At 40.1% G+C, this 27,740-nt stretch overlaps 1 protein-coding gene and 1 long non-coding RNA gene across 6 annotated transcripts in view; both read left to right on the top strand.

The window, feature by feature from the left end:
- Positions 1-4,067: 4,067 nt before the first annotated feature.
- On the top strand, positions 4,068-19,343 carry LOC111874558 (exosome complex component MTR3). The gene is made up of 4 exons (XM_023870149.2): positions 4,068-4,341; positions 4,424-4,677; positions 12,362-12,508; positions 18,147-19,343. The coding sequence occupies exons 1-4, from the start codon at positions 4,185-4,187 to the stop codon at positions 18,468-18,470; spliced, it is 882 nt and encodes a 293-aa protein (XP_023725917.1). The 5' UTR covers positions 4,068-4,184; the 3' UTR covers positions 18,471-19,343.
- Positions 19,344-22,411: 3,068 nt separating this feature from the next.
- Positions 22,412-27,740, top strand: part of LOC111874553 — an 18,278-nt gene continuing 12,949 nt past the window's right edge. For all 5 annotated transcript variants that reach the window (XR_002844579.2, XR_002844577.2, XR_004514122.1 and 2 more), the window contains exon 1: positions 22,412-26,310. This is a non-coding gene — a long non-coding RNA (uncharacterized LOC111874553). The remainder of the gene's footprint in view (positions 26,311-27,740) is intronic.

Here is a 27,740-nt window from a genome sequence, read left to right as displayed (position 1 = left end):
AGTTCAGGCTTCTAATATAAACGGTCAATTTCTCGACAATATGTTGAGAGTAGTGACTGTAGTACAGCAGATTATGACAGAGGTCAGTGGTGCAGTGTCTGAGGAGGACAAAATAATTGCCATTACAAAAATTGTTCAAAACCTTATGAAACAGAATGGCCACTAGAGTTCATAGGCTCCTCAAAATCATAGCATTTAATGCTAACGGCATTGGCAGTCAGCTCTATGAGCCCAGTAAACAGCTGCAAGACGTACACGTAGATGTGGCCCTGTTTTCAGAGACACATCTGAAACCTCATGAGAGGTACTTCATTCCAAATTACCACTTTTATAGAATCACCGCCACTCGGGCAGAAAGACGGAACTGCCGTTGCAGTAATAAAAGGCATTCCCCACAACCATGTAGACCTACCACCCCTTGTTTCAGTAGAAGCGACAGTGGTCGGCTACCAATTGGTAATAGCGAAGTGTTGCTTGCAGCTGTTTACAAATCTCCAGGGAAACCCTGGAGTGATGCTGACATCACTGAGCTCTTACGCTTCAGACGTAAGTCTATTTTGGCAGGTGATTTGAATGCTAAGAACCCATTTTGGAACAGCAGAGTTTCAAACCCATCAGGCTTGAAACTCGTTGATTTATTTGATAGGAATGAGTTCGAAATTTCAGCACCACAGTGCCCCACTCATTATTCCCCTGCGGGAAATGGTGACGTGCTAGACATTGTGGTTCACAAAATATCAGAGTATCAGATGTCATCATTTCTGATATTTTGGACTCAGATCACCTACCAATAGTATTTCACATACCGGATCACGTTAAAATTAGGAATCTATCGGAACCTATTGAAAAATTTACAGATTGGGAACGGTTTCAAAGCCACGCTTCTGAATTAATATCACCTAAATAAGAAATTAGAAATTCAGGGGTAGAAGCCGATAAAGCGGCACGCGACTTTGTAGCCTCTATTGCTTCGGCATATTGGTTGTCGACAAGTAAAATTACACTTTCGGACATAAACAACGATCTTCCTGGTCTAGATCGTTCGATAAAATATAAACAGAGGCTACGAAAACTGTGGCAAGAAACCAGGGATCCAACGTGTAAGACGGCACTAAATTGGGTCACAAAATCAATCAGGCGAATTACCGTAAAAAGGCACTTGAACTGTGGGAACTAAAATTAGGTAACGCTGAAGTCACACCTCAGAGTATATTTCCCATTGCGAAATATCTTCTTAAGAGAGACGGACCAAGGGCACCAACTGCTATTGGTGGTTCTTCAGGCCTTAAATTTTATCCTTCTGAAAAAGCCAACGAAACTGCCGACTTCTTGGAAATTCAGTTCACGCCACATAACCTGTGCGATGAAAATCATGAACAACCGGTGGAGGCTGAGTACAAGCTCTGCTGGAAACCGTAGACAACCCCCTCAAAGGATCGACCATGTTACTTTCAGAAATTAATAAAATCGCTGAAATTACAAAAGTCCTGTGGAATTGACGGCATCCCAAATGGATGCCTCAGGCACCTTCCAAAGCCACCAGTAGTTCACCTTTCCCATTTATTCAATCATTGTTTTCGGCTCTCTTATTTTCCAAATACTTGGAAGAAGCAAAAATAATAAATTTACCTAAACCGGCTAAAGACCCGAAATTTCCTCAAAATTTACGTCCGATGAGCCTCCTGTCCAGGACAGAAAAACTATTCAAAAAAGCAATTTTGAAATTCCTCCGTAAACATAACGAAGAAAGACGCCAGCTCAATGCAAGCCAATTTGGTTTTCGTGCACGTCACATCACGTCATTGCAATGTATGAGGCTGGCGGACAAAGTGACCCTTAATTTCAACAATAAAATATTTACGGCCGCAGTGTTCTTGGACATCGAAAAAGCCTTTGATACCACGTGGCACACAGGATTTCTGTATAAGTTGTCAAAATTGGAATTCTCGAACAGTTTGGCCAAATTTATTGGGTCCTTTCTTTCTAAGCGTATATTCAGGGTCTCGGTTGAATGCGAAATGTCAACGCCAAGAAAATTCAAGCAGGGGTGCCACAAGGTTCTGTCCTTTCCCCTACCCTTTTAAATTTGTATACAAATGATGCCCCCCATACTCATGGTGTTCATCTTGCCCGCTTTGCGGACGACACCTCTCTATATGCGACAGATCGCAAGGAGGGTTTTAATGTCAGAAAACTCCAGCGGGGTCTCAGCTAAATGAAGACCTGGTGTGAGCGCTGGAATATAAAAATTAATGAAGATAAGACACGGGGGTCTACTTCTCTCGTGGGTGTCGACCGCCTGAGTCTTGTCTTACTCTAAATGGAAGAAACATTCCATTTGTAAATAGTGCAAAATATCTAGGTGTAATCTTCGATAAGAAAGTGACTTGGAGATTACACATAGAAATGATCGAAGCCAAGGCCTTCAGAACATTCATTAGAGTATATTTCCTATTCAAAAGTGAGCGATTGAGCTCTAACATTAAATTGACCCTCCACGAAGCTCTAATTAGATCTGTAATGACTTATGATAGTCCGCCTGGGAGTTTGCGGCAGACACCCATCTAGTGAAATTGCAACGCTTGCAAAACAATGTTCTCCGCACCATTTGCAATTTTCGAAGGAGCACACCCGTCCGCGGTTTGCACATGGCATTCAAAATCCCTTATGTATATGATTACATAACAGAATTATGCAGCCAAAATCAGAAGTCATACAAAATCATGAAAATGAGAATGTTCGCATTATTAGTCAAGGTGCAGCCCGACATAGGAAGTATAATAGGCTTAAACTTGGCGGCGGTCAGGCATACGACCGTTCAAGTGTCTAGACTGCCGTGGTAGCAAATAATTCTAGAAATAGGGCATAATCTGCTGTACAATGCCTGGATTGACAGAGGCTTTGTATATATTGTACATAGAAATAGTAATTAGGACTAAAGTTAAATTGTAAATATATATCAATACTGACAATGGACTGACTAAGCCTGACAAATGACAGACCCCACCTCTCGTCAGAGAGGGCGCCCCAAATGGACAGGACAGCAACACTAACAAAGAAGGAAACATCGGGTCATGAGTCCCAGCTGGGTCTCGACACCAAGGCAGACAGACTGACTGACCGTAAGTTGCAACATGATTTTGACTTTGACTTTGACTTGAACGTGCGGCAATATGATATTGACTAGGAGTGAGTGCTGTCTGTTAGACCGGCGAAACCGCGTGTTTGTATGTGGGATGTTCCCACATCTCATATAGAACTTTCACTTGTTTGCCAATCCACGTACTTTCGGCTGTAGAGTTTCTTCTGCACTCAGTAAATTCACTAACTTGCCCTCCTTATCAACTCCAACACTTTCCACGGCTCAAGTCTTGCTCTTATTAACTCCAAGAATCTCCTGCCCACTAACTCCTTAACTGCTTCTGCTAATAACTCCTCGGCATGGCCCTCTGTCGTTTGTTATTGTTTACGGCCGATGTTTAGTAACCGCTGCTTTATAGTTACTTATTTCCCAGTAGTTGCCTAGCAAAGGCAGAACATGTCGTTGCTATTATTTTTAAAATATTAAAAGCAATGATGTACTAGATCTGCGGATCAGTCATCAGTGTTGTTATTCAGCCGTATTCCAAGTCGTTTGCCAGTTGGATTGTTTTGCTCATTTTGGGAGTTATGATATGGCAGGAGGCGGATTGCAGAACACACCATCACTACAAATGAGACAACCAACCAACCAAATGGCATAGGATATGCTATACAGCTGAAAAACAACAGCGATAACTGGTCACCGTCTTTAATATACCATTAGTTTTTATGTTAATAATGGTTATGTTTATTTATTTTAGGACTACGTTAAAGTTGTTTTGAATAACTAATACATGGATTTTATCCTTATTATACTTATGTAAAGCTTTATCGTAATGTCAGTAAAACCCCCTGCAAACCGTATAATAACGACCGAAACACTTCGAATTAGAAGCATCAGAGACATCTGTTGCTGTACAACCTTACACAGAAACTATATTTATATGTGCTATGATTTTCTAGTAGTCATAAGTGTTATGTTGGTGTGCCTGGTAGTGATTGTCTTTGGTGGCGTTCAAGAATTCAAGAAGGTTCAAGAATTTCAAGAATATATGTGAGCATTTATGAACGTTTGCGAAGTTGTTGGATGAAGCATTGTAAGCATGGCACCGGATAATAGGCGTCTGCAAGGGCCAGAAAGTACATTTTCATATACGTTATACATACCTAACAATAGAACTGATCACAATGTAGTTGAACAAATAAGTAGCGACGAAAGAAGAAAAGATGGCCGGAAGTTAAACGAGCAACGACGCATTTGTAAGAACTTTGAATGTAGCGTGTGATTTGTTTTTATTGAATTTGTTCAAACGATTTTGTATAACTAATTATTTTGTTACAGATGTGAAAACTGGAGTCGTGAGTCAGGCCAAAGGGTCAGCTTATATTGAACAAAGTAATACCAAAGTTGTGTGCTCAGTATTTGATCCACGTGAAATTCCTCGTAAATCGGGCTACAGTGTGAATGGGGAGTTGTATTGTGAATTCAAGTTTGCACCATTTTCATGCATACAGTGGAGAAGTCATCAACCGGACGCATTTGAAAAAGAGTGCAGTTTAATTTTACGTAGATCATTAGAACCAGCAGTGTGTCGTGTAAGCTGTATTTTATTGAAAGTATGAAATTTCATTGCAGTTGCTTGTAATTGTCACGGGAGAGTTGTGTTGTGAACAGGTGTATATCTCTGGCGAACTAATTACCAACCAATTTAACTTGTCTCATTTTAGTCCGTCACACTATTAATTACAGAGTACATAATGAAAAGTTCAGTCCAGTGTGACATACGAGTTTACAACACTTCAGTCCTCATTCGCCTTACATGTTTCGATTCAAAAGAATCGTCTTTGGAGGCGCACCACTACGATAAGGAAACACTGTCACATAGATATGACTAATGCTCTCAATATAAATTTTGTTGTCATGGTTGGTTCCGATGTTTATCTTAGGCACTCATAATGGCACTTCTTGAAGTGTAGATTTACTTATGATGAGTTTCTTTTAGTGTATTTCCTGGTTATTCTGACGGGTTTTTCACTGCATGCAATATGGTGTTCACTTTTCCATACAGTAGCTTCCCAGTGTATTTAAAATTATATTAAAATTTCCATGTAAACAATTAATTATTATATTAAAATATCTTGAGCCGACATTGGGTCATGTTGTTTTCCTCCTGATGGTGGGAGATGTCGTTTATTTCTCTTGGTTTTATGTTATTATTAGTAGTGTAGTTCACATGTGTGCTGTGCTGTTTGTACAAATGAGGACTGAAGTGTTGTAAACTCATATGTCACACTGGACTGAACTGTTCATTATCTACTTTGCAATTACCAACTCACCATCTAGTGCCGATAAGTTTGCCTGACGTTATGCCCCCACTCTCCATTATGTCTTCGTGGTGTGCTGCTTATTTAAATACGGACAGCTTTGCCTTTTATCCCCCAAATTGTACATAATTCATTAGGTAGATTATATGCATACCATGAATCCTGGTTGAAATTGTTTGTAATTTTGCATGGTAAGTTTTACAATTCCATGTATAGTTAGCAAGCTGCTGTCTACTATTTAACATTTACAGATACATCAGCAGGTTTAGAAAATGTGTAACAGAAGGAATCTCTTTTTTTAATCTAACTGAAAATGGTTATCTGTTGATGGATAGATTTAATATTTGTCAGGATCATTTTACAATTTAATATCTGTATAAATATGGCTTTCCAGGAAATTATAAGGATATATGGTCTTTTAATATCATGTCTGTACGTAGTACTGATTTCAAGAACCTTTGTTGTTTATTGAAAATATGGTTATCTATTATGTACGATGGGGTACCCAAAAGAAACTGAACTAATTTTTTTGTCGGCAGATCTTTTGTAGTACTGCATTTTGCAGCTATGAGCGCATAGAGCTAACATTCCTGAGTCGATAAGCCGACTACCGTTGCTTCAGAAGGTAAGGACTAGTTTCGGCAGAGTTAATAGTGACAACTGTTTTGTGTGATTGTCGTTTTTGCAATGGCTGATTTTCGTGAACAGCGTGCAGCGGTGAAATTCTGCTTTTTGCTCGGGAAAAGTGGAACAGAAACTCTTGAAATGTTAGAAACGGTGTACAAGGACGATGCTATGGGGAAAACTCAAGTGTTTGAGTGGTTTTCCCGTTTCAAAAATGGTGAAATGTCAATTGATGACAAAGCTCGTTCTGGTCATCCTTCCACTGCCCGAACACATCAAAATGTTGAAAAAATTCGTGAAATCATCAAGGAAGATCGATGACGGACTATTGAAGAAATTGTGGAGCTGTCGGGAGTGACTTGGAGCTCAGCGGCCAGATTTGTGGCAGTTGGGTGACTGGTTTTTCCATCATGACAATGCCCCTGCTCACACAGCCCTGTCTGTATGACAGTTCTTGACCAAAAATGGTATGACCTCTGTTCCTCACTCGACCTTGCCCCGTGCGACTTTTTTTTTGTTTCGGCAAATGAAAAGAGACATGAAAGGAAAAAACGACGGAGGCGCTGTCAAGCATCTCAAAAGATGAATTTAGACAATGTTTTGAAAAATGGAATAAAAGACTAGACAAGTGTATTAGTGTAAGTGGAGAGTACTTTGAAGGGGATTGAAGGTTTGTGCTTAAAATTTGAATAAATAAGTTTAAAAAGAAATAAGTTCGGTTTCTTTTGGGTACCCCCTCATAATGCCATTAAAGTATTCACCATGTAATTTGTTCATATAACACTCATAATTGTTGCGGAAATTAGTAAATATAGAATGAGGCCCTTTGAATAATTCATTGACTTGTAATATACACCTACAAGTGGAAGATGAAACAGTCTTCAAGTCCAAGTAGAATATGTAACATTTAATATTACCATCATAGAAACTAAATAAATTCCTACTGGACGAAAACTTAATGTAGTCACAAAACCAGTGCTAATACAGTGAGCCAAAAAGATTCCTTTGTTCTACTAGAAATAACAGAGACTGAACTGACTAAAGTAGTCCACAGTGTGAAGAGTATAAAATCAGCAGGACTTTATGATATCTCACCTTATTTATTAAAGAAATGTGTGCCTTATATGTTAAAGCCCCTTTTAGAATTGCTCAGTGCTTCAATTATAGAAGCCAACTTCCCATCCTCATTTAAAAATTCAGTAGTTAAACCAATTTATAAAAAAGAGATGAAAGAATATTTGAACAATTGCCCAGTTACTCTTGTCCCAGCTCTTTCAAAGACTGGAAAAAGTAACAGCAAATCAGCTGATTTATTTTTTAGCAAATTCAACGTACTTATTAAATGTCAGTTTGGATGTAGGTAAAATATATCCACTGAAGATGCCATTGTCACAATTATCAGAAATATATTTGAAAATCAGAATAATAATATAAAATGCAATTTTGTACCATTAGACTTATCGAAAGCATTTGATTGTAGTGAACATGTGAACGTGTTACTCTTATAACTAACTGCGGTCTAAGTAAACAAATATTATATGTGTGTGTGTGTGTGTGTGTGTGTGTGTAAGTAACACAAGAAATAATTACTGTCATTTGCTGTACATAATTTTCAGCTTTATAACACTAAACCATCAGCAGCAGGCTGTCTTTTCTATAGCAAATTGCCCAACAACATGAAACAAATGGGTAACAACCAGTTTAAAAATGAATTGAAGGACTTCTGGTGATATTTGTGGGCCGTCTCTTGGAAAAGAGTTGGCAAATACATTGTCACAGAGAGATTGTTTCTTGGAAAGCAACTGATTGTGAAACACAATTTCCACGGATATGGAAACTGAAAGTTGAAAACGCTTAGAAAACCAAAATTAATACATGGTTCCTGTGACAACACAACAGAGCAGAGGAACCGTAAGACATGGTGACTAATATCCGGGTCACATGGCAGTTATAAAATGGGTTTATTGCTGAATTTGAGAGAGTAGAGACCAATCTGAAATTCAAACAGCAGTGAGATATTCTTCAGGCAGCGTTCATCAGACAGATATTGTTCAGAAGGTGTTCAATGTGTGAGCTGTTATAATTGACTGTAATTATAAAGATGTGCCACTTAACCCAATCATCAAATCCAGAACCCAATATTATTATTAGTCATCCTAACCCCATACACATGACAAGTTGCTGTCAGAAAGTGGTTGCAACCTTAAATTCTTGACATTTTGGTGTCAGAATTGGTTGTACTTGGTCGATTAGACTGAATTATTGGCTTTAGGATCACATGTATTTGTCATTACAGAAATGGAAATGGATCACATGGACCTCCTGAAAGCCATTAAAGAAATTATAGAAACAAGGCTAGAGTGTAGCCACTGAACTGAAAGCCAACCAGGCAAAGACGGACACCTATAGGGAAGCTGACTGAGAAGAAAAGAAGGCTGAAGTAAACCAAATCGGGAAGAAATGCTTCTAAAAAGGATGCCAATATGAAAGCTAGTCAAGAGGAAATGGAAGCCCAGATGGCTTCCCTCACCTCCTGGATGGATGCCCAGCATGAAAGGATGAAGGCTGGAGCCCATGGATTCAGATGCAAATCCAGAGGAAATGCAGTCTGAGGCAGGGCATCAGCAGGTCCCTAATGAACATGCTGCAGTGAAAACTGGCAGAGTGCCGAATAAGCAGTGTAAGTGGTGGAATCTAGCCAAAGGATGGGTCCTGAAGGAAATTGGCCTCCGCCCTCAGAGGGACGACCCTCTGTGCAAAAGTGACACGGCACAGAGGATATGGGCTTCAGGGACAAGGCAAGGACAAGGTTGCACCCAGAACTTTGAAAACACGGACGTTTGGAAGGAGGCATCAGCTGAAACCAGAATGCAACAATGGCATAAAGAACCAAGGCCTGAGACAGGAGCTGTGAAACAAGGGGGAATTCACCAAGATCATGAGGAAGTCCACTGGACTGGAGATAACAGAGCGAATTGCCAGATCTCCTCTTGGGTTGTGGCCAATCAAGGATTGGACCTTGTCGAGGGGTTGGCCCCCTCCAAAACAGAAGAACATAATAGCACTGGTAGCATAAGATGTGCTGGAAATGTGGAAGCACCGGCCACTCGGGATAGTTTTGTCCCCACCATTGGGAGAAGAAAGAAACACTTCGGATAATGGTGATGCACTGGGATTGACTGGAACCTCAGAAGGGAATCACTCAGGATGAGTGGCCTTAAGGAGGGAACGGTGGTAGCATTTGGGGAGTGATCACCACAGGGAAGACCAAGCCACAAGAAGATTTCACGAGCAGAAACCTTGGAAAGAAAGCAGCAGTAATACACCAAGAGGCTATTCTGGACGTACAGCCTTAAGGAGGGAGCAATGTGACATGGGCCGTCTCTAGGAAATGAATTGGCAAATACGTTGCCATAGAGAGATTGTTTCTTGGAAACTGATTAAGAAACATGGTTTTCAGGCATATTGAAGCTGAAAGTTGAAAACTCTTAGAGAACCAAGCTGTTGCTTGGGAATTAATACATGATTTCCATGTTAACTCACAAAACAGAGGAACTGTAAGACATGGTGACCTCTATACGAACCTCATTGCAGTTATAAAAGAGTAGATTTATGAATTTGAGAGAGTACAGACCAGTCCGAGATTCAGAGAGCATTCAGAGATTCTTCAGGCAGCATTCATCACAGATATCGTTCGGAAGGAATTAGTTGACTGTAACTGCAAAGAAGTGCCAATAAACCCAATCATCAAATCCAGAACCCATTATTATTAGTCACTCCAAATCTGTGCATGTGACGTTGTTAAGGGGTGCTATTATTCAGTAGAAGAATTCTGTAATATTGGCTACTGATAAGCAGATATATAAAATAAGCTGTATTGTTAATAAGTTTATATCATAATAATTAATGTAATTCTATAATAATATAGATGGTCATATCCTGTGTCAATGTATATTGATCTACAGGATGAAATATAAATGAATGATTGAATGAATATGTAGTAAAGCAAGTGCCACGTAACTTCGAACAAGACCAAGAGTAACCTTCAATGCGCGGAAGAAAAATTTCAGACGAGGTGGAGGGTGTGAGAAGTGACAGGCGGCCAGTGGAAGAACGAGTGTTAAGAAACTCCTCCCACCACAAGCTATGCGTGGGATTTGACTAGGAATGTGGGACCTTGTTCGAAGTTAGGAGACGCTGTCTATAACTCATACTGTAGAGGAAATATTGGTATGGTGCTTAGAGAAGTGAGTTATGCAGATCTGCACCAGCCATACTACTGGATATTTTCATCTGCAAAAGGAATGTTTTATTACTGTTAATGGAATTTGCCAAGTTCAAAAGTTTTGCACTAGCTCATTGCAAAGCATGTTGAGCTCGATTTTGTTATTATCTGGTCTACATGACTTTTTCCAGTTTACCTTTTCAATTTTGAGAAGAAAGAAACTTGCTAGTTTTAGTTTCCTGTACTGTTTGATTGAAGTAACATATATTCACATCACTTATTGGTTATAAATTTTATTTTTTTTAAACAAGTGTACTTTTTATAAACTGCTTGTGCTTGAAAGAAAAGATATAATTTGATAATTTCACAAACCTGTTCTTCAGGTTCATAGGTTAATATGCTAGATCATCAGCAAGAAGACTATCTGCTGTTTTACAGATACACCCATTTCATTTAACATGCATTTATCTCACATTAGAGATAACATCCCACAGGGTAGTTAAATGGTTAATATCAAAATCTGACCACTAATTTCGTTCCCATTATTTGTTTCCTTAAAACCTTGCAACATGTCACTAGTATGTACCAAAGAAACAGTGTAGTATAAGAGGTGCAGTCAAAATGTTCCCGGAATGGTGGTATAGCATTTTAATGGTAGGACATGTGGCAACGCTTACCTACTCACCTTCAAAGTAGGATCCTTGCGCTCACACGCACACTTGCTCCATCAATCCTGCCATTGTTGGAAGCAGTGGTGGAAGGCTTCTTTTGGAATCTTCCAGAGCTCAGCCATCGCATTCGATTTGATGCCCTCCATGGTTGTGAAATGTGTCCCCTTGAGGCCCATTTTCAGAGTATGGAACACCCAAAAGTCACATGAAGCGAGATCCGGAGAGTACAGTAGTTGAGTGATGGCAGGAATGTTTTTCTCAGCGAGGAATTGCTGCACAACAAGCGACGTGTGGCTAGGTGCGTTATCATGATGCAGAAACCACTGTCCCTGCCACTTGTCTTGTTACTTCCTCCGAACTGCATCGCACAACCTCTGAAAACTTGCACGTAGAAATGGTCAGTAACAGTTGGTCCGGGCGGTATGAAATCATCGTGCACCAAACCGTCAACGTCAAAGAATGCAATGAGCATCACTTTGTCTCTGAATCTGATGAGGTGTGATTTTTTTTGGCCTGGGAGGTAACGCTGTGTGCCACTCCGATGACTGCATTTTCGTCTAGGGTCGTAGGTGAACACCAATGACTCATCATCAGTGAAGATCTTTTTGAGAAATGTCGGGTCCTGCGTACTTTTGTCAAACAGATCACCAGCGACCATCATGCAACATTCCATCTGATCCGTGGTCAGCTGCCTCAGAACAAACTTCGCAGTAACGCACCTCATCTGCAAATCATCGGACAAAATGGCATGAATGGATCCGTGAGATATACCAACTTCTTGCTCCAACTCTGTTATGGTCATTCTTCGATCACATCAAATCAGTAGTCACACTTTTCCAATCATTTCTTCAGTTTTGAATGTTGAGGTCTCCTGCTGCAGTGGTCATCCTCTAACGTCTCCTGCCCATTCTTAAACCGGGAAAACCAGTCGTAAACTGCGGATTTCTTTAGTGCAGTATCACCGTAAACTTGCTGCAGGGCCGATTGCATCTCTGAAGCAGATTTTCCCAATTTGCACATGAACTTGATGTTCGCACACTGTTCGAACTGTGATATTGTGCCGAATGACCAACACTCATGTTTAATTCAAATGGAACAGTAACGACACTTCACACTGAAACCTGTCCATGCCTGTTGTGCCTGCGAGCAGACATGCTTAGCTCCCCACGACAACAGTATGTGCGCTATCTTATTGCTTGTTCTCTGACTGCAAGGGAATTCCGGGAACTTTTTGACTGACCTACGTGTATTCAAGAAAAAATTCACAGCTTGTGATTGTGTACTTTCACAATTTAGTAAGTGGTATATTTATTGTATACTTTGTTCATCACAGAAATGAGGGTATGTTGCAGAGGGGAACACTAGTTTTGATGACATGGTTGGAAAATCAATATTACCAGAGTACTAATATTAATACTTCTCTTTCTCATTAAAGCATGAGTTTCCAAACTTCCAAGTCGATGTGTATGCATTGGTTCTGGAAAATGATGGCTCAGCTCTTGCTGCTGCTATTACCTGTGCTGCATTAGCACTAGCAGATGCCAGTGTTCCAATGTATGATCTTGTGGTAGCAGCAACCTTGGTATGTATATTACTCATCATCGGGTTACTCTTCATGTGTTGAAAGGAGTGTTCTCAGTAATCCTATATTGTGTGTGTGCAAATGTGTGCATCACATATATACAAGCTGCATTTTGAACGATTCCTTCCTCATAACATGATAAAATGATTCTGTGAAGAGTCTGTAAGACGATTCCAGTCTTCTGGACTATAATGCCATACAGTCTGTTGAAAGTCAGCTGATATTTCAAAGGAACGTTACCATCTTCAGGATTGAAGAGTAACCCAAGTAAGAAAGTAGCATGAAGCAGAGAACAGGCTGCCCAAAGATTAATAACCACTGTTGTGAGAACCACTAAACCTACATAAGAGCCTGTAAACTTAAAAAATTATATTTTGGATTCTTTTATATTTTTAGTGGAGAAGCACAAATTTGCACAGAATCACTATAGGAAATATTCACAAGACAGTTGTAACTATGAAATCGGTTACATTTACCACTTTATCATCACATTTTATCATAATAATTATCTTTGATGACTGTCATTTAATTTCTGTTTTCATAAACAACAAATTTTTTAATCAGAGTCACATATATCTTTAAACTAACAATTCATGTAGATATGAAATATCTAGTAAAAGGTACCTTGATTGGTCTTAATTATGGAATGTAAAACTAACAATTCATGTAGATATTAATTAATTACAGAATGTGTAAGACACACATGCAATTCATTACCTACAGGAACTTTCATAAATAGAGTTAAATGGTCAATCCTAAAACTCTTGGTACAGGAATTTCAGGTCATCTTCCCTTTTAACTAGATTTTATAAAGATATTGAAGAAAGTTGTGTACAGTGAAATATTGCACCTGTAGCATATCCATTAACCATTTTGGTATTTCCAGAAATTTTCTCTGATTCACTCTTTTTTTCTACATGGTATGTCTAGGAAAATTTTCAGGCTTAGCAGTGCTTGTTACATCTGAAAATTTCTCTAGGGTTGCATGACTGCTTTTGTATATAGTCTTTATGTTTCTCAGAATATGGTGGCACCATGTAGAATTGTTTGTCATGGCTTTCTGGTTACAATATTGGAGTACATTATACAGAATTTTAAGTCAACAGCCCTTCACCGCCTTGGCAGTATCGTCATATGTCGCTCCAGCTAGGGCACTGTGTTAGATCTGCTGAATGGCTAGTAGATGTGTGTGGCCTTTCCCCCCCGGCTTCCCAACCATTGTGATCAGCTACGGCCTGAGACTGTTGATTGAACACTGTCCAGGATGTGAATCCATCAAACTTTGGCGACTGCATGACAGCACTAACCTGTGCATTCCCGCTACTTCCAGGTCTCTTTTGGGGTTCTAATGCCACCAGCAGCATCATAAACTCTCACATCTGCATCTTGTCATGTTAATTGCAGCTGACTAGTAAACTAGTGTTCTTTCTGTGACGGTGGTTCCAGGTGTTCTGAATTGCTTGGTGTACATCATTGTGAAGCAAGTTACTGTTACACCATTTGGAAGAAAATAGACACAAATCACTCCTGAATCCCAAAACACACTTGCCATGATCTTGCCAGCTGACAGCTGGGTCTTAAATTTTTTTGGTGATGGACATCCCTTGTGACACTATTCCATGTTGGACTGCATTCACTCTGGGATGAAGTAGTGCTCCCACATCTCTTTACAGGTCACTATTCACTCTAGGAATGTTTCTCCTAATCGAAACTGGTGCGGATGTTTGACAGGCAGCAACATGATGTGCCTTCTGGCCGAACATTATCTTTGGGACCCACTGGACAAACTTTGTAGAACAATAAATGTTCAGTGGATAATTATTTTAACAACCTTTTTATTATATCCGTCACAACACAAGTAATGTCAAGATCAGACCATTTTCGGCCCTGCTACATGTTTTGGCTATTGATAGCCATCATCAGGCAAACACATGATTTATACACATATACACACTACTGAACCACAGCACCAACAAGATTGGAGACAATATTATTAAAATATATAAAAACATTTGATGTAAAAAATACAAAAATCAAGTTATATAAAACAGAAGTATGATATAAAATAAGAATAAAATTAGTTTGATGTTTTTACATCAACATGTCAGTCATTGGTTTGTGATTTGTTTTTTGTTTTGTTCCCACGGACAAGTTGGAATATTCATACTTATGCATATATAAAATTGTGTATGAGGCTCGTAATGTAGATGTAGTAAAGTAAATTATAATATTAGTCAGTGCCTCATGTCACAAAGCATTGTCCATACTGTAGGGAATGTAAACAACCTCCAGTTCATATGGCACTGTTTGATGCTGTATGGCTCACTTTATTTTATGAGCCCACTGTTGTGTCTGGTTTGGGGATCTGACCTAGCCATCCTTGTGGCAGTCAGTTCCAACAAACCTTTGCTGAAATTATTGTGGAATTTCCCTCCATGGAGTAGCTGCCTCCAGACCATTCATATGGTCAGTTTTTTTTAATACTATCTTGAGGGAATAAGTTCTTAGACAACCCTAACTTCAATTCACAGTATTTACAGTTTCAATGTTTCTTACTGCATTCTGCTATATGTTTTTCACTAATTAGGTCCCCACTAATAATCATATTGTAACCCTTTCTTACAGTGATTGCATCCTCCCTGCACTGACTCCTCAGTTGGAGCATCGCTTACTTGCGACAATACACAGTGCCATCAGAATCACACTGAGGTGTCTAGCATCCATGTCTGCAGCTCAGTGGATGGATCTGGGTCGTGTCCCTCTGGTCATCCCTCTGTGGTGATGTTACCTTGTCTCAGCCACTGGCCAGATCGATATTACTCTAGCTTAACCTTTTGACGTGGTCATTTAAATTCCGCGGCCGCGGCTCCTGCGGTAATATATTCAGCCGGCCATTTAAATTTTGCTCGAAAATTATTTATTCATCATTGTTCTTAAATTCTATGAGATAGGAACATGAAACTTTCACTAAAATGATCTTAAAAGGTGGTTTTATAACCTTACCTTATAATATGAACCCCCTTTATATCTTCAATGGAAGCATGTTATTTAGTATTTGAGCAGAGAATGGTACGCCTTGAAGGATGAAACTTTCACTAAAATGATCTTAAAAGTTGGTTTTATAACCTTGCCTTATAATATGAGCACCCGGTATCTCGGCTATGTAAGCAGGTGACGCCTTGAAGCATTAGTCTAAACACAGAGCTGGCTCTCGAAACGACCACCAAGGTCAGTACGATAAAATGGCGTCAACTGGAGCGATAATGAGTACTTTTCCCTCCCCCACACACATCCGTATCGTCTCAGGGGGTGACCACAGTGTTCTGCCTTAAATTGTGGCGTATTTCTAAGAAATGGGTGCTATGTACTGTGCGAAAGCAATCGATTTTACGAGAATAACATTTTGGACAACCCTCTTCTAAGAATTCCAATGGAATGTGTTTGTGTGGCCAGCTCAGGGCAATATGATATTATATACAACAGCACACATCACCTCTCTGGTGTTTATTACTTCACAAGCAAAGCAAATACGCCATTGAGTGACGAAACCGCTACAAGAAGCAACACGAATTTGCTGCAAGACAGGCATATGTAACGATGACTTATCTCAGCTAAACTCGTTGGCTTAGTATACTCTGTTCTTGTGACAACAGGCCAGCGAAAAATCTAACAATCTACAGCAAAACCATCAATTATTATGGGCGTTATAACATAGGTGTGCAGCTGGACGAACCATACACGACGAACCCCCCCAGACGATTTAAATCCCTGACGAAACAGACACGATGAACCACGGCAACGGGTTAAAGGCCAGAATCAGACTGTCCAATCAGAACCTCCCCAAAGAATTCTCCTAATTAATTACTACTGGCAGTTGCTGAGTCAATGCTATTTTCCACATACAAGCCTGTGCAGGCGGTTAGTCCACAGCTTCAATGTTCCTGAAATGTGCAAATTTTGGTTTCTAAATATATGAAAGGCCAGTCATTGTAGCTGAGCGGTCTAAGGCATGTACTGTCTTCTCTCGCTTGGAAACCGGGATTGTGGGTTCAAATCCCACTCAGGGCATGGACGTTTAGTTTGTGTGTTTGCGTTTTTCTGTATTTGTGTACAGGTAGAGGCCTTGCGACGAGCTGATCACCTGCCCAAGGAGTCCTACCGAATGTGTAAGATCTAGAAAACCGAAGTGAACGGAGAAGTTCATGGAGGTACGCCTAGGCCCACTGGGGCTGTAGTGCCAAGGGGAAAAAAAATGTATGAAAGAAAGAACACGGAAAAGAAGAAAATGGTTAGATAATAACACTCTCATTTTCGTGTTTCTCAAAATAAACTCTTCATTGCGGCAAATGTTCACATCATGTACATCTGTTGGCTGAATATGAGCATGTGGTAGGTTGAGATTTCTTTACAACTTTCAGGACTTATTACTAGATATATCAGTAATAGACACTTGCATATGACAGTCTCTTCCCCATACTGTGCATTTAACTTACGCAGATTTTTGCTGATTTCACTTCCTCTTTCACTAGAAATTTGATAGTATGTTGCTGTTCTAAGGTCCAATGCCATCTTGTACCAGGTGTGATGCACAGAAGTGGGATGCTTGGCCACCTGCCAGGGAGTGAGTGCAGTTTTACCATCAAATGCCCATAAAAGAGTTTTATTTTTTGGTGCATAAATTAAATTCAGGTTACCCTTGAACGACCCTCGCAGTTTCTTTAAATGTTCAAAAATCGCTCAACTTGATCCATCTTCAATCCAACTTATGACACGAGTTGTATCATTTTTCTTGTTTTGGAGCCGTTATTTTCAGTAACACCTGTAATCCTTATGTTGGCTTCTTTTTTAACACTACTCTTTCACTGATAGCCGCTGCATTGTTCTCTTCTTGCATTCGATAACTTGCATCTGAAAGTATGCACCGTTTCACCATACACATACATTTCACGTCACTTCTAGCAGACCGATTCAATTCGCAGAATCCACACTCTTTTAACTGACTGAAGTCATTCTTGAACCTTTGTGTAAGATCTCAGCCATCCTTGGTCTTCTCTTGGACCCAGAACCGTCTGAAAGTGGGAAGGCCATGGTGCTTCTCGAAAGAGCAGTGTGCACAAAACACTTCCACCTCCTGCTCACATGACAGTTTGTTTGTGTTTTACCTGTATACCAGATTTTACATTCCTAGCTCCAGTGGTTATTAATTTATACCATCAAGCATACAAATGCAGATTTTGTGTGGCTATGAAGTTGTTTTCATTCTATAAATACTACTTTAACAGAAGTTGCATTCTGCAAAATCTATCCATCCTTATTGAATGACACTAGTATTGCCCCCTTTCCATATGTCTATATGACTGCCATTCTGGTATTATCGATCGCAGGACACTAAAAAGTAGAAATGAGTAAAAGGTGCATGTTTGGTTCAGAAGTTATTAAAGGAAAAGCCACATGTAAGCACATGCATGGTATTGCCATAAACCTAATTTTCCTTACAAGATGAAAATGGACTAAAAATAAATTGCAGTAAATTATTGTCTGTTTCAGTAAAGTACAGTTCAGCACTAGCTGATTAAGATTTTAAATAAATTAATAAATATTTTAGATAAAACCACTTATTGTACTTTTATAATTTCAGGGGGTTCATGGTGATAAAAAATTCATGGACCCAACTGTAGAGGAAGAATCCCTTTGTAACATTCTACCCCCTGATGGAAGATCACGTAACCATGGTATAATCACTGCTGCCTTCTCGCCAGCCCATCAGCAGATGTCTGAATTTGCACAGTCAGGGGCTATGGATATTGATTGTGCTACATCTTCCATTCAGCTTCTGAGAGAAGCATGTGAAAGTATATATCTTCTTTCACAGCAGTGCCTTCTGAAAGGTGTTACAAAAATGCTCAAGAAGAAACAAAAAGAAATAAAGTTAGACCTCAGTAGTGATCGAATTGCATGTTGAATATTATAGTAAGAGCAAATATTTCAAATAGCTTTTAGCTTTAATAAATCTAATAATTGTAATGATTTATTGTGAACAACTTTAATAACTTATGTTACATTTTGCACCTAATGGATAAAAGAACTTGGAACTGCTGACTGTTGTCTGCATTAAGGAATACATATCATTTTTAGTGAATCCACTGCTGTAGAACAGTGTTTGCAACACACAGTAGAAGATGTTTATGCAGTGGGGTGCTTGTCATGTCCAACCAATTTGCCCATGCAGGTCCTATGATGAGAATCCAATCTCCTGATGTCACTGTCTTACATACTGCATGTAACAATGCTGGTGATAGGTATGGAAGTGAATCTTGCAAGTTGATGAATATCATGAATTATTAATGCTGTCATTAATATCAATTATCAAGATTAATGAATGTTTCATAGTGACATAATTTTAATGTAATATATTCAGTTTCACATTTCAGATGTGTACAAACAATCTGGATAATTTTAAAAATTTCACCAGTAGGTTTACATATTGTCATATTTGTGACTAGACACAGACTTTGGATTGATAATTGGATTTATTGGAAGAGTATAACTCATAGCTACATATGATTCTAACAGTATCACCAGTTTAAACAATATAAATCACTACAATTACAGTGAACACAAAGTCTCCTTATTTTTCTGTCATCACTAATCAGTGCTAGGCAGCGGCTGCTCACAGTGGAGATTCCTCATGGTGAACCTCAAACTGCCACTGTTCACTCGCAACTCACGGCTCTCTTGACTGACTCACGGCTAACTTGCTGCTGGCCCTAGCCAGCACAATTATTCTCAAGAGTCTCACAGGACTTTTGACAATATTTTAACATCTGACAGCTCTGGGAGCCTTTGGAGTCCATCTCTTGATTGTCTGTCTGGTAATTGCTGCTGATCCTCGCCAGCGCAGTCATTCTTGGATCCAAGTCCCGCAAGACTCATGACTATATTATCAGGTCATAGCTGTGTTATGACCAATGGTCAGGTGGCCACTCCTAGTGTCAAGCTCCATCTGGGGCCCAAGACCAGATTTTTGTTATTGTCATTTGTGATTTTGTCAGTGTGGGGCACCCTCCCTGACGGGAGGACAGGTCTGTCATTTACCACAGTTGAAATCAGTATGTCATCTATATTTACAATTTAATATGTCAGCATTCTACATAGTCATTTGTCAAGAGTTTGGCACCTTGTGGATACCTGCTTCTTATAGTTGTACTTGCCACTCTGTTATATATGTATGTACAATGCATACAGGGCCTCTGTCAGTCTAGGGTTGGCATAGCAGATCATACCCTAACTCATGTAGCTTATGTTGTAACGGCTGCCTACTCACTTTAACCTTTATCGGACGAACGTCATCATATGATGTCGTTAAAAGTTAGGGCAGCTGGCCGAACGTCATCATATGATGTCGCGGATTCCACACGTGTAAGGTTTTTTTTAATATTATATTAAAAATATAAATTGTTGTTCTATTTACATGATTTTTGGTCACCACCTTTATAAGGAGACAGCCTTCCTTCCTGAATGATGTAATGTAATCTAGCGACGTCATATGACGTTAAAAATAAGGACAAATTGAAGAACGACATCATATGATGTCGCGCATTCCACGCGTGTAAAGATTTTTTTTTTAATTAAATTTAAAATATAAATTGTTATTCTATTTACATAATTTTTGGTCACAACCTTTATAAGGTGACAGCCTTCCCTCCTGCATGATCTAATGTAATCTACCGACGTCATATGGCCGAACGACCTCGTATGACTTCGCGCATTGCACACGTGTAAAGATTTTTTAAAATTAAATTTTTGCTCTACTTACGTGATATATGTTCACCATCTTCATGAGGAAACAGCCTTCCCTCCTGCGTCATCTATGGTAATGTGGCCTTCGTATGGTACTGCCGAAAACATTCCGAAATGCAGAGTCCGACGTCGCAGCTCACGCACTTCGTACGAACGCTAGACCGCTTCCCACGCGAAAAGCACACATGACACCTCAGTTGCAATTTAGAGGAAGCAGGCCAGTGATGTCGAGCTGCAGTGATATTTATCCCCGCAGCTACACCGGAATAATTATGAACACCCCTCCAGCCACACTGGTCTGGCGGTCCCCAAGTTGCCAACGAAGGTGATGACCCTTCGTCCGCGGAATTCAGAACTCCAACTTTCCTCCTGGCCGTTTCAGAATCGGTTCAATAGCAGTCCGAATCTATGTAATTGAACAGCTCTTTCTCAATTTCAGCATCAGAACTCCAACTTTCCTCCTGGCCGTTTCAGAATCGGTTCAATAGCAGTCCGAATCTATGTAATTGAACAGCTCTTTCTCAATTTCAGCATCAGAACTCCAACTTTCCTCCTGGCCGTTTCAGAATCGGTTGAATAGCAGTCCGAATCTGTGTCATTGAACAGCTGTTACTCAATTTCAGCATTTTCCATACGACGTCGTGTATACGGCTCTCTAGCAGTGAATCTCTGTGCTTAGACCACGATAAGAGCTATAAATCTTAACCTCAAGCCCACACATACAAAAATCTCATTCACGACTTGGCTGAACCCAAGTTCTACTTCATGATGTCATGTGTGGCTAAACTTATATTGCGATGTTTCAAAATCGTTACAAACACAATGGTTTGACTGCAATGAATGAACGAATGACTGATCTGGCAACACCATATTCCGAGAATGAACTCCCGTATCTTTCTAAAACATTACACAGTGAGTGATATCAGATGCATACAGTCGTGCATACCGAAATGTCCCGTACGATAAATAAGCGTCAACAAGAGACATCATTGAATGTGAAGTCGCCCCAAGGACTTACACTGCTAAAACGCATGGTGCAGAAAATATATTACACTGCTAGAACGCATGGTGCAGGAAATGTATGAATTTCGGGAAATTTTTTGGGGGGGAATCAGTGTAAAAAATTTTTACAGATATTAAAATCTGTAAATTAGAATATCTGATTCTATATTCTTTCTACATTAAAGGAGCGTTCATTTCGTTCGTTTATCATAAAAAAATGTAGAAATCACACCATTTTTAGAAACATGCTTACAATTTCATTGCCCTAGAAGGGCGGGCATTTAAATAAACTCCGTCCAGCTGCCCCTACCAGAAATTAAATGGCCCGTCCGATAAAGGTTAACTGTCATACTTTTGACCACTGCCAAGCTTAAGCCCCTTATATTTTCTGTGTCAGGCTTGTGTCAGTGTCACAAATGTTTGCATTTTTATGATTTTGTATGACCTCTGTTGCCTAATCAATTTTGTTATGTAATCACATATTCGAGGGGGACCCAAAAATAACTGGAAACGACCTGTGGCGCCTGCGTGCTTTGTAGTTACGAGTTGTGCTGTTAGGTGGTGTTAGCTGGGGGTCTCCCGCGACTGTTAGTGAGCTGGCGTCAGTCTGAGTTAAGTGGTTTGTCTGTGGTTCTCTGTTGTGTGCGTTCCTGTTTCAACCCTTTGGCGATTAGTGAGATGGCCGACCAGAAGGAACAAAGAGTGTGCGTGAAATTGATGAAGATCATCGAAAGACCATTAACCAACTTTCTGAGGAAACGAACATCTCATGGAGCACGGTCCAGCGAATTTTAACCGAAGGTTTGCACATGAGACGGGTGTCTGCAAAATTTGTTCCTCGCTTGCTCGGAGATGACCAAAGAGAAAACCGCGTGAATGTTTGCCGCGACTTGAAGAGTGAAGTTCAGTTTTCCCTAACAGAAAGCAAAATTTCACGCACACTCTTTGTTCCTTCTGGTCGGCCATCACACTAATCGCCAAAGGGTTGAAACAGGAACGCACACAACAGAGCACCACAGACAAACCACTTAACTCAGACTGACGCCAGCACACTAACAGTCGCGGGAGACTCCCAGCTAACACCACCTAGCAGCACAACTCATAACTACAAAGCATGCGCGCGCAACAGGTCGTTTCCGTTTATTTTTGGGTCCCCCTTCGTATATGGTACTTGGAAAGCCATGTGAAATTCGTGGACCAATTTACCTTGTTCTGCAAGCACTGCAATTTCAGAAGGTGGGTATCTGCCACAAACTTCCAGGCGGAGGAAGCGTAAGTCATTACTGATCTAATTAGTGCATTATGGAGGGTTAATTTAATGTTTGCGCTTAGATGCTTGCTTTTGAATATGGAGTACTTTCTAATAAATATTCTGAAGGGCTTGAATTCAATCATTTCTGTGTGCAGTCTTTGTGTAATAATCTTATAGAAGATTACGCCCATATGATTTACATGATTGGAGAAGGGATACTCCATCCCTTCAATCTAAGATGATCCTCAGGGGCCTGTCAGAGTCACGGTCGAAGTTGGTGTACGACTGGCAGTTTACTGCCAATCAGTTTGTCTTGGCACCGAGCCACTTGAGACTCATGAACTGAGATGTTTTTTTTTTTCAACTGAACTCTTGCAGTGATAGTCCTTATGTAAACATCCTCTGTGATGAGAGGATGGGTTTGTCTCTTATGAATAATCCTCACCTTTGTCAAGTCTACGTATCCCACATATTGCATGTTATTGAAAATTCTTCCCTTTGCACCACTATATGCAAGTCTTCTGTCAATCCAGGCCTTGTAAAGCAGACCATGCTGATTGTACATATCTTATGCTACAATGGCAGCTTTGTCACTTGAACGGTTGTAAGCTTGATCGCCAGCAAGTTCAAGCCTCTTATATTTTCTGTGTCAGGCATCACCTTTTTCGATGTCACGAACATTTGCATTTTCAAGATTTTGTATACCCTCTGCTTGTTGCCCTCACAATTTCGTTATATAATAATAAACATACAGTACTTGGAAAGCTGTGTGGAACTCACAGATCTGTGTTCTCCTTGTAAATTTAGCAGTTGTGCAGGGAACCTTGTTTTGCAAGCACTGGAATTACAGAAGTTGGTTATCTGTTGCAAATTCTCGGATGGGGCAAGTGTAAGTCATTACTAATCCGATAGTGCCTTATGGAAGGTTTTTTTAATACTGGCGCTTAAATGTTATTTTTTTAATATGGAGTACTTTCTAATAAATGTTAAACAGCCTTGGCTTCAGTCGTTTCTGTGTGCAATCTCCATGTATTTCTCTTATTGAAGATTACACCGAGATATTTTACATGATTAATGAAGGGGATATTTCATTCATTCACTGTAAGATGAGCCCCAGGGGATCTAAGTCTGTGAAAATGTAGATGACATGAATCTTCATCGATTCTTAAGTTCCAGCGCTCACGCCACATCTCAGTGGGACTGAGACCTTACAGCAGCTTTCTGAGAACATAACCCATATTTGGTCTATTACATATATACAGGTGTCATCAGCAAAGAAATCTAGATAGACACTAGGTGTTGTGGGCATATCATTTATATATTGTCACATGTATGGATGACTTATAAGACTTCGGATTGGATTTATTTCTCACTCCTTGAACAATCGTTTGTAATCTCATTAAATTAAAATAACAATAAATCTTCAACTGAACCCTTCTCTCATGAGTACCTAGGACTCACTTCATTCTGATGTAACTGGAGCCAGAGTCAGTCACGCTTATATATCCTCAAGTGGACTTCATAGAAAGCACATCCATTGCCTAGCAGTGGCGTCTACTATTGTTACGTATTATAGACTTTACCTAGCAACAGGCTGTTTATCAAGAATCTGTCTCCACAGGAACACATTTATCGAGCTGTTTCCTAGCTGTGGATCTGTATGCCACAATATACAAGGACTGACAATAAAGTTCGCGAACTCACCACTGTCTGTTTCCTATGGCAGCAGTGGCCAGAAACCTCAGTATGGTTTGATGTTGGCATATCAGCGTTTCACAGCTGTATCGTTGTCGATCTTTGGCAGTCTCCTTCTGAGTGGCATCTATTATTGTCTGAGCATGTTTTGGTTTGCTGTCATGAGAATGTCAGAATGAACATTAAATTTCTTGTTAAACATGGCAAGAGTAGAAGCGAAATCAGAGAGATGGTCCCATAGGACATGCTTATACGTCACTGTGAGGAAGTTTTTAGCTAGTAAACAAATAACTGTGCTGGAACACCCTCCCTATTCACCAGAGCTATCCCCCCAGTGACCTTTTTCTATTCCCGAAGATAAAGGAAATATTGAAAGGAAGACATTTTGAAAGCATTGATTACATCAGGAGTAATACAACAGCAGCTCTTAAGACCATTCCACAAAAACAGTTCCAAAATTGTTTTGAAGGGTGGACTAGGCACTGGCATTGGTGCATAGCTCCCCAAGGGGAGCACTTTGAAGGCAACCCCATTGATATTCAGAAATGAGGTGTGTAGTACTTTCACCACGACGATTTCAGAGAACTTTATTGTCAGACCATGCATACTGTATAATGTGGGACAGGACGATCATTGTGACATTCTTGCTTTTATATCCTTGGCCTAGACATTTTACCTTTGACCGAAACTCTGAATTTTCTATGAGACAGAAATTACCTAATAAGTTTGATTAGACTGATCAGAAATTTTAAGTTAGATAATTTATGTAGCAAGCCAGGATGTCGTGTATCAAAGGCTTTATCAGTATTGTTGTATATGGTGACACCTGATATAGATTATTGTATAAGGCATGGTGATGCTTACTATAAACTATGGTATATGTTAATACCCATGTGGTATATGGGGATATATAGTATGAAATGAATTGTTTTATTGATATAATATGTTATATTGTAATATTAGAAATAGACTGTACCTCATGTATACACAGTATGAGGAATCGAGTGTACCAACAGGAAATATTAAGGGATTAACTTCGGGAAGGATCAAAAGATTAGAACTTTGTCCTTCACCGATGCTGTCACGAGAACGATGCTTGTTTCTCACTAAGAATAGAACAGCTGTGGACCCTCCGAAAACTCAAGAGGGTGATGATGCAATGAATGACGTTAGTCAGATTACTTCAGAAGGGTAACGCCCTAACTGGACCAGATATATACCACACGGGACGTAAATAAAGGTGCTTTTTGATATCGACACTGCCTGAGCTATCCATTAAGTGGAGCAGGTGCTGTCAGATACCAGGAGTCGGCCACTGCCCATTGCTGAGGCAGACCACTGATTTCTTACCAACAGGTTCCTCTCTCTGATTTTGTACAGTATCAATAAATGTATTTAACATCAAGTTGCAGTACTCTCACACCCCGCACTGACTCCCAAGGGAACCGCTCGCCCTGCCAACCTGCAATCTATCCCATCCCCGGGATACAACATTGGTGTCAGGCCTGTGTGGTAGCTGCATCCAGAGACTGAACCCAGTACGTCGCCAAGGGAGAAAGAGGTATACCAGGTGGGATATCATCTTTCAGAAGACGTCAAGTGAACGGTAAGAAAATTCCAGTGGTACTACAACTCATTGACTGAGTGAAGGCTCATTAACTGGGCAGCCGAAGAGATATTCAGCAGAAGGAAGAAATTAATTATTGTTCGAGTATAGAGCCAGCCAATAGTGGCGAGAAGAATATTTAGAATTCAAGTCCTGAGAGTTGGACTGAAAATATAAAAGTGGAATAAGCGACCAACCCGTCTAAAAGTGGCGACCCTTCCATAAATAACTTAACTAATAAGAACTGAATTTTACAGCTGAAAAGGAAAGGCCAGCGGAGAACAAGTTAACATCCCGATCCAGCGAACGAGAAAGTAGGTCAACAACCTCCAGCCGTTGAGTTATACTGCAGAGGAACCCCAACAGGGTGATCTGCACGCCAGCGCTACGGAAGACCGGCCGCAAAATTCACCACCCCTACACGTCATTGAGAAGGCAACAGAAACGGTGAGTCTTTGCTAAATGTTTATGAGTGCCAGGTCTAACAAAGTGAATACACAAGTTGTGGAAGCAGATAGTTCAGGTAGCATGGCTGAAGAGTACATTAGTGTGAGCGAGGCGCTAAAATTAGTGACGCCATTCAGTGGTAATAAAAGGAAGGTACTCACGTTCATCTCCAATGTGAATACCGCATTTGAAGTTATAAATCCCAACCACCAGGATAGATTATACAAATTTGTATTAACTAGAATCAGTGGGGAGCCGAGAACAGCAATAGCACATCGACATTTAGAGAGCTGGGAGGAATTACGGGAATTTCTGAGGAATACCTACATAGAGAAACGTACACTAGATTTCCATGCGAATCAATTGTTCAAAGCTTGGCAGGGGAAATCTGATAGTATATCGGAATGGATACAGAAAATCCAAACCTTAGGTTCAAAATTCCGAGAGGCTGCGCTTACTGATTGCATAGACGAAGAGAGGGCAGGTATTTTAACCTTGTCGGATTGCTTGCGAAATATTTGCTTTATGCAAGGGTTATATTCCAATAGGATACAGACCATTGTCCGCAGCCAAAATCACGATGATTTCGATGAAATAGCAGAAACTGCTCTGGAAGAGGAAAGTGCCATTATTTGTAAACTAGAAAGATATAGAGGGCAAGATAGTGGCTCAATTCAGTGCACTATTTGCAAAAAGGTGGGCCATGTGAGTAGCAAGTGTTTTTCAAAAACAAAACGGGAAAATAGGGTAAGCCAATTTTCCGTCAAGAAAAACAGACGCGAGAAATAATATGCTTTGCCTGTGGGGAAAAGGGTCACTTTGCTAAAGACTGTAGAAATCAAGGAAGGAAAAGGTCAGGTCAGGAAGGCCAAGGATCAATGACTGCGGGAAACGGGGGCGGACTGTCAGCTCACAGTCGGCAGGCAGTCAGTGCTATTCAGTAGGCTGTATCAGTGAAAATAGGAAAGAATACATAGAGCTAGAGGTCCGGGAAAGTAAGACAGGAAAATTGAAGTTCTTACTGGACACGGGGGCTGATATTTGCCTCGTAAAGAGTACAAGTTTGTTAGGGACTACTGAGTTCGATCCCCAACAAAAGGTGAGAGTCAAAAGTATAGAGGGCTCTATCATGGAAACACATGGTGTAGTGAGTATATGTATTCACGAAGGGGAAGTTAATATTCCGTTCGACTTCCATTTGGTTAATAAACAGGTGGAACTCGTTTATGATGAAATTGTTGGTAGAGACTTTCTGCAACATACTAGGGCCAAAGTATGTTACGATGGTAACACAATCACATTCAAAGCAGGGGATGCGGAATGGACTAAGAGAATCATGGGTAACGAAATAGTTCAGGGAACTATAACGAAGGAAAAGTTAACCCTAACCGGGAGATCAGAAGTAATAGTGAAGTTACCGGTAGAAAGCG

The sequence above is a fragment of the Cryptotermes secundus genome, unplaced genomic scaffold (genome assembly GCF_002891405.2).
Source record: "Cryptotermes secundus unplaced genomic scaffold, Csec_1.0 scaffold970, whole genome shotgun sequence".
NCBI lineage: Eukaryota > Metazoa > Arthropoda > Insecta > Blattodea > Kalotermitidae > Cryptotermes > Cryptotermes secundus.
The sequence above is the reverse complement of the archived record's forward strand: the minus strand, read 5'-3'. Positions and strand labels throughout refer to the sequence as shown.

What these genes read in the sequence shown, in the direction of transcription:
- LOC111874558 (XM_023870149.2), top strand. Translation starts at nt 4,185, where the DNA reads ATGGCACCGGATAATAGGCGTCTGCAAGGGCCAGAAAGTACATTTTCA. An exon ending in AAACGAGCAACGACGCATTT is followed by an intron (nt 4,342 to 4,423) that starts GTAAGAACTTTG and finishes ATTTTGTTACAG; the next exon opens with ATGTGAAAACTGGAGTCGTG. An exon ending in TTGTGGTAGCAGCAACCTTG is followed by an intron (nt 12,509 to 18,146) that starts GTATGTATATTA and finishes TTATAATTTCAG; the next exon opens with GGGGTTCATGGTGATAAAAA.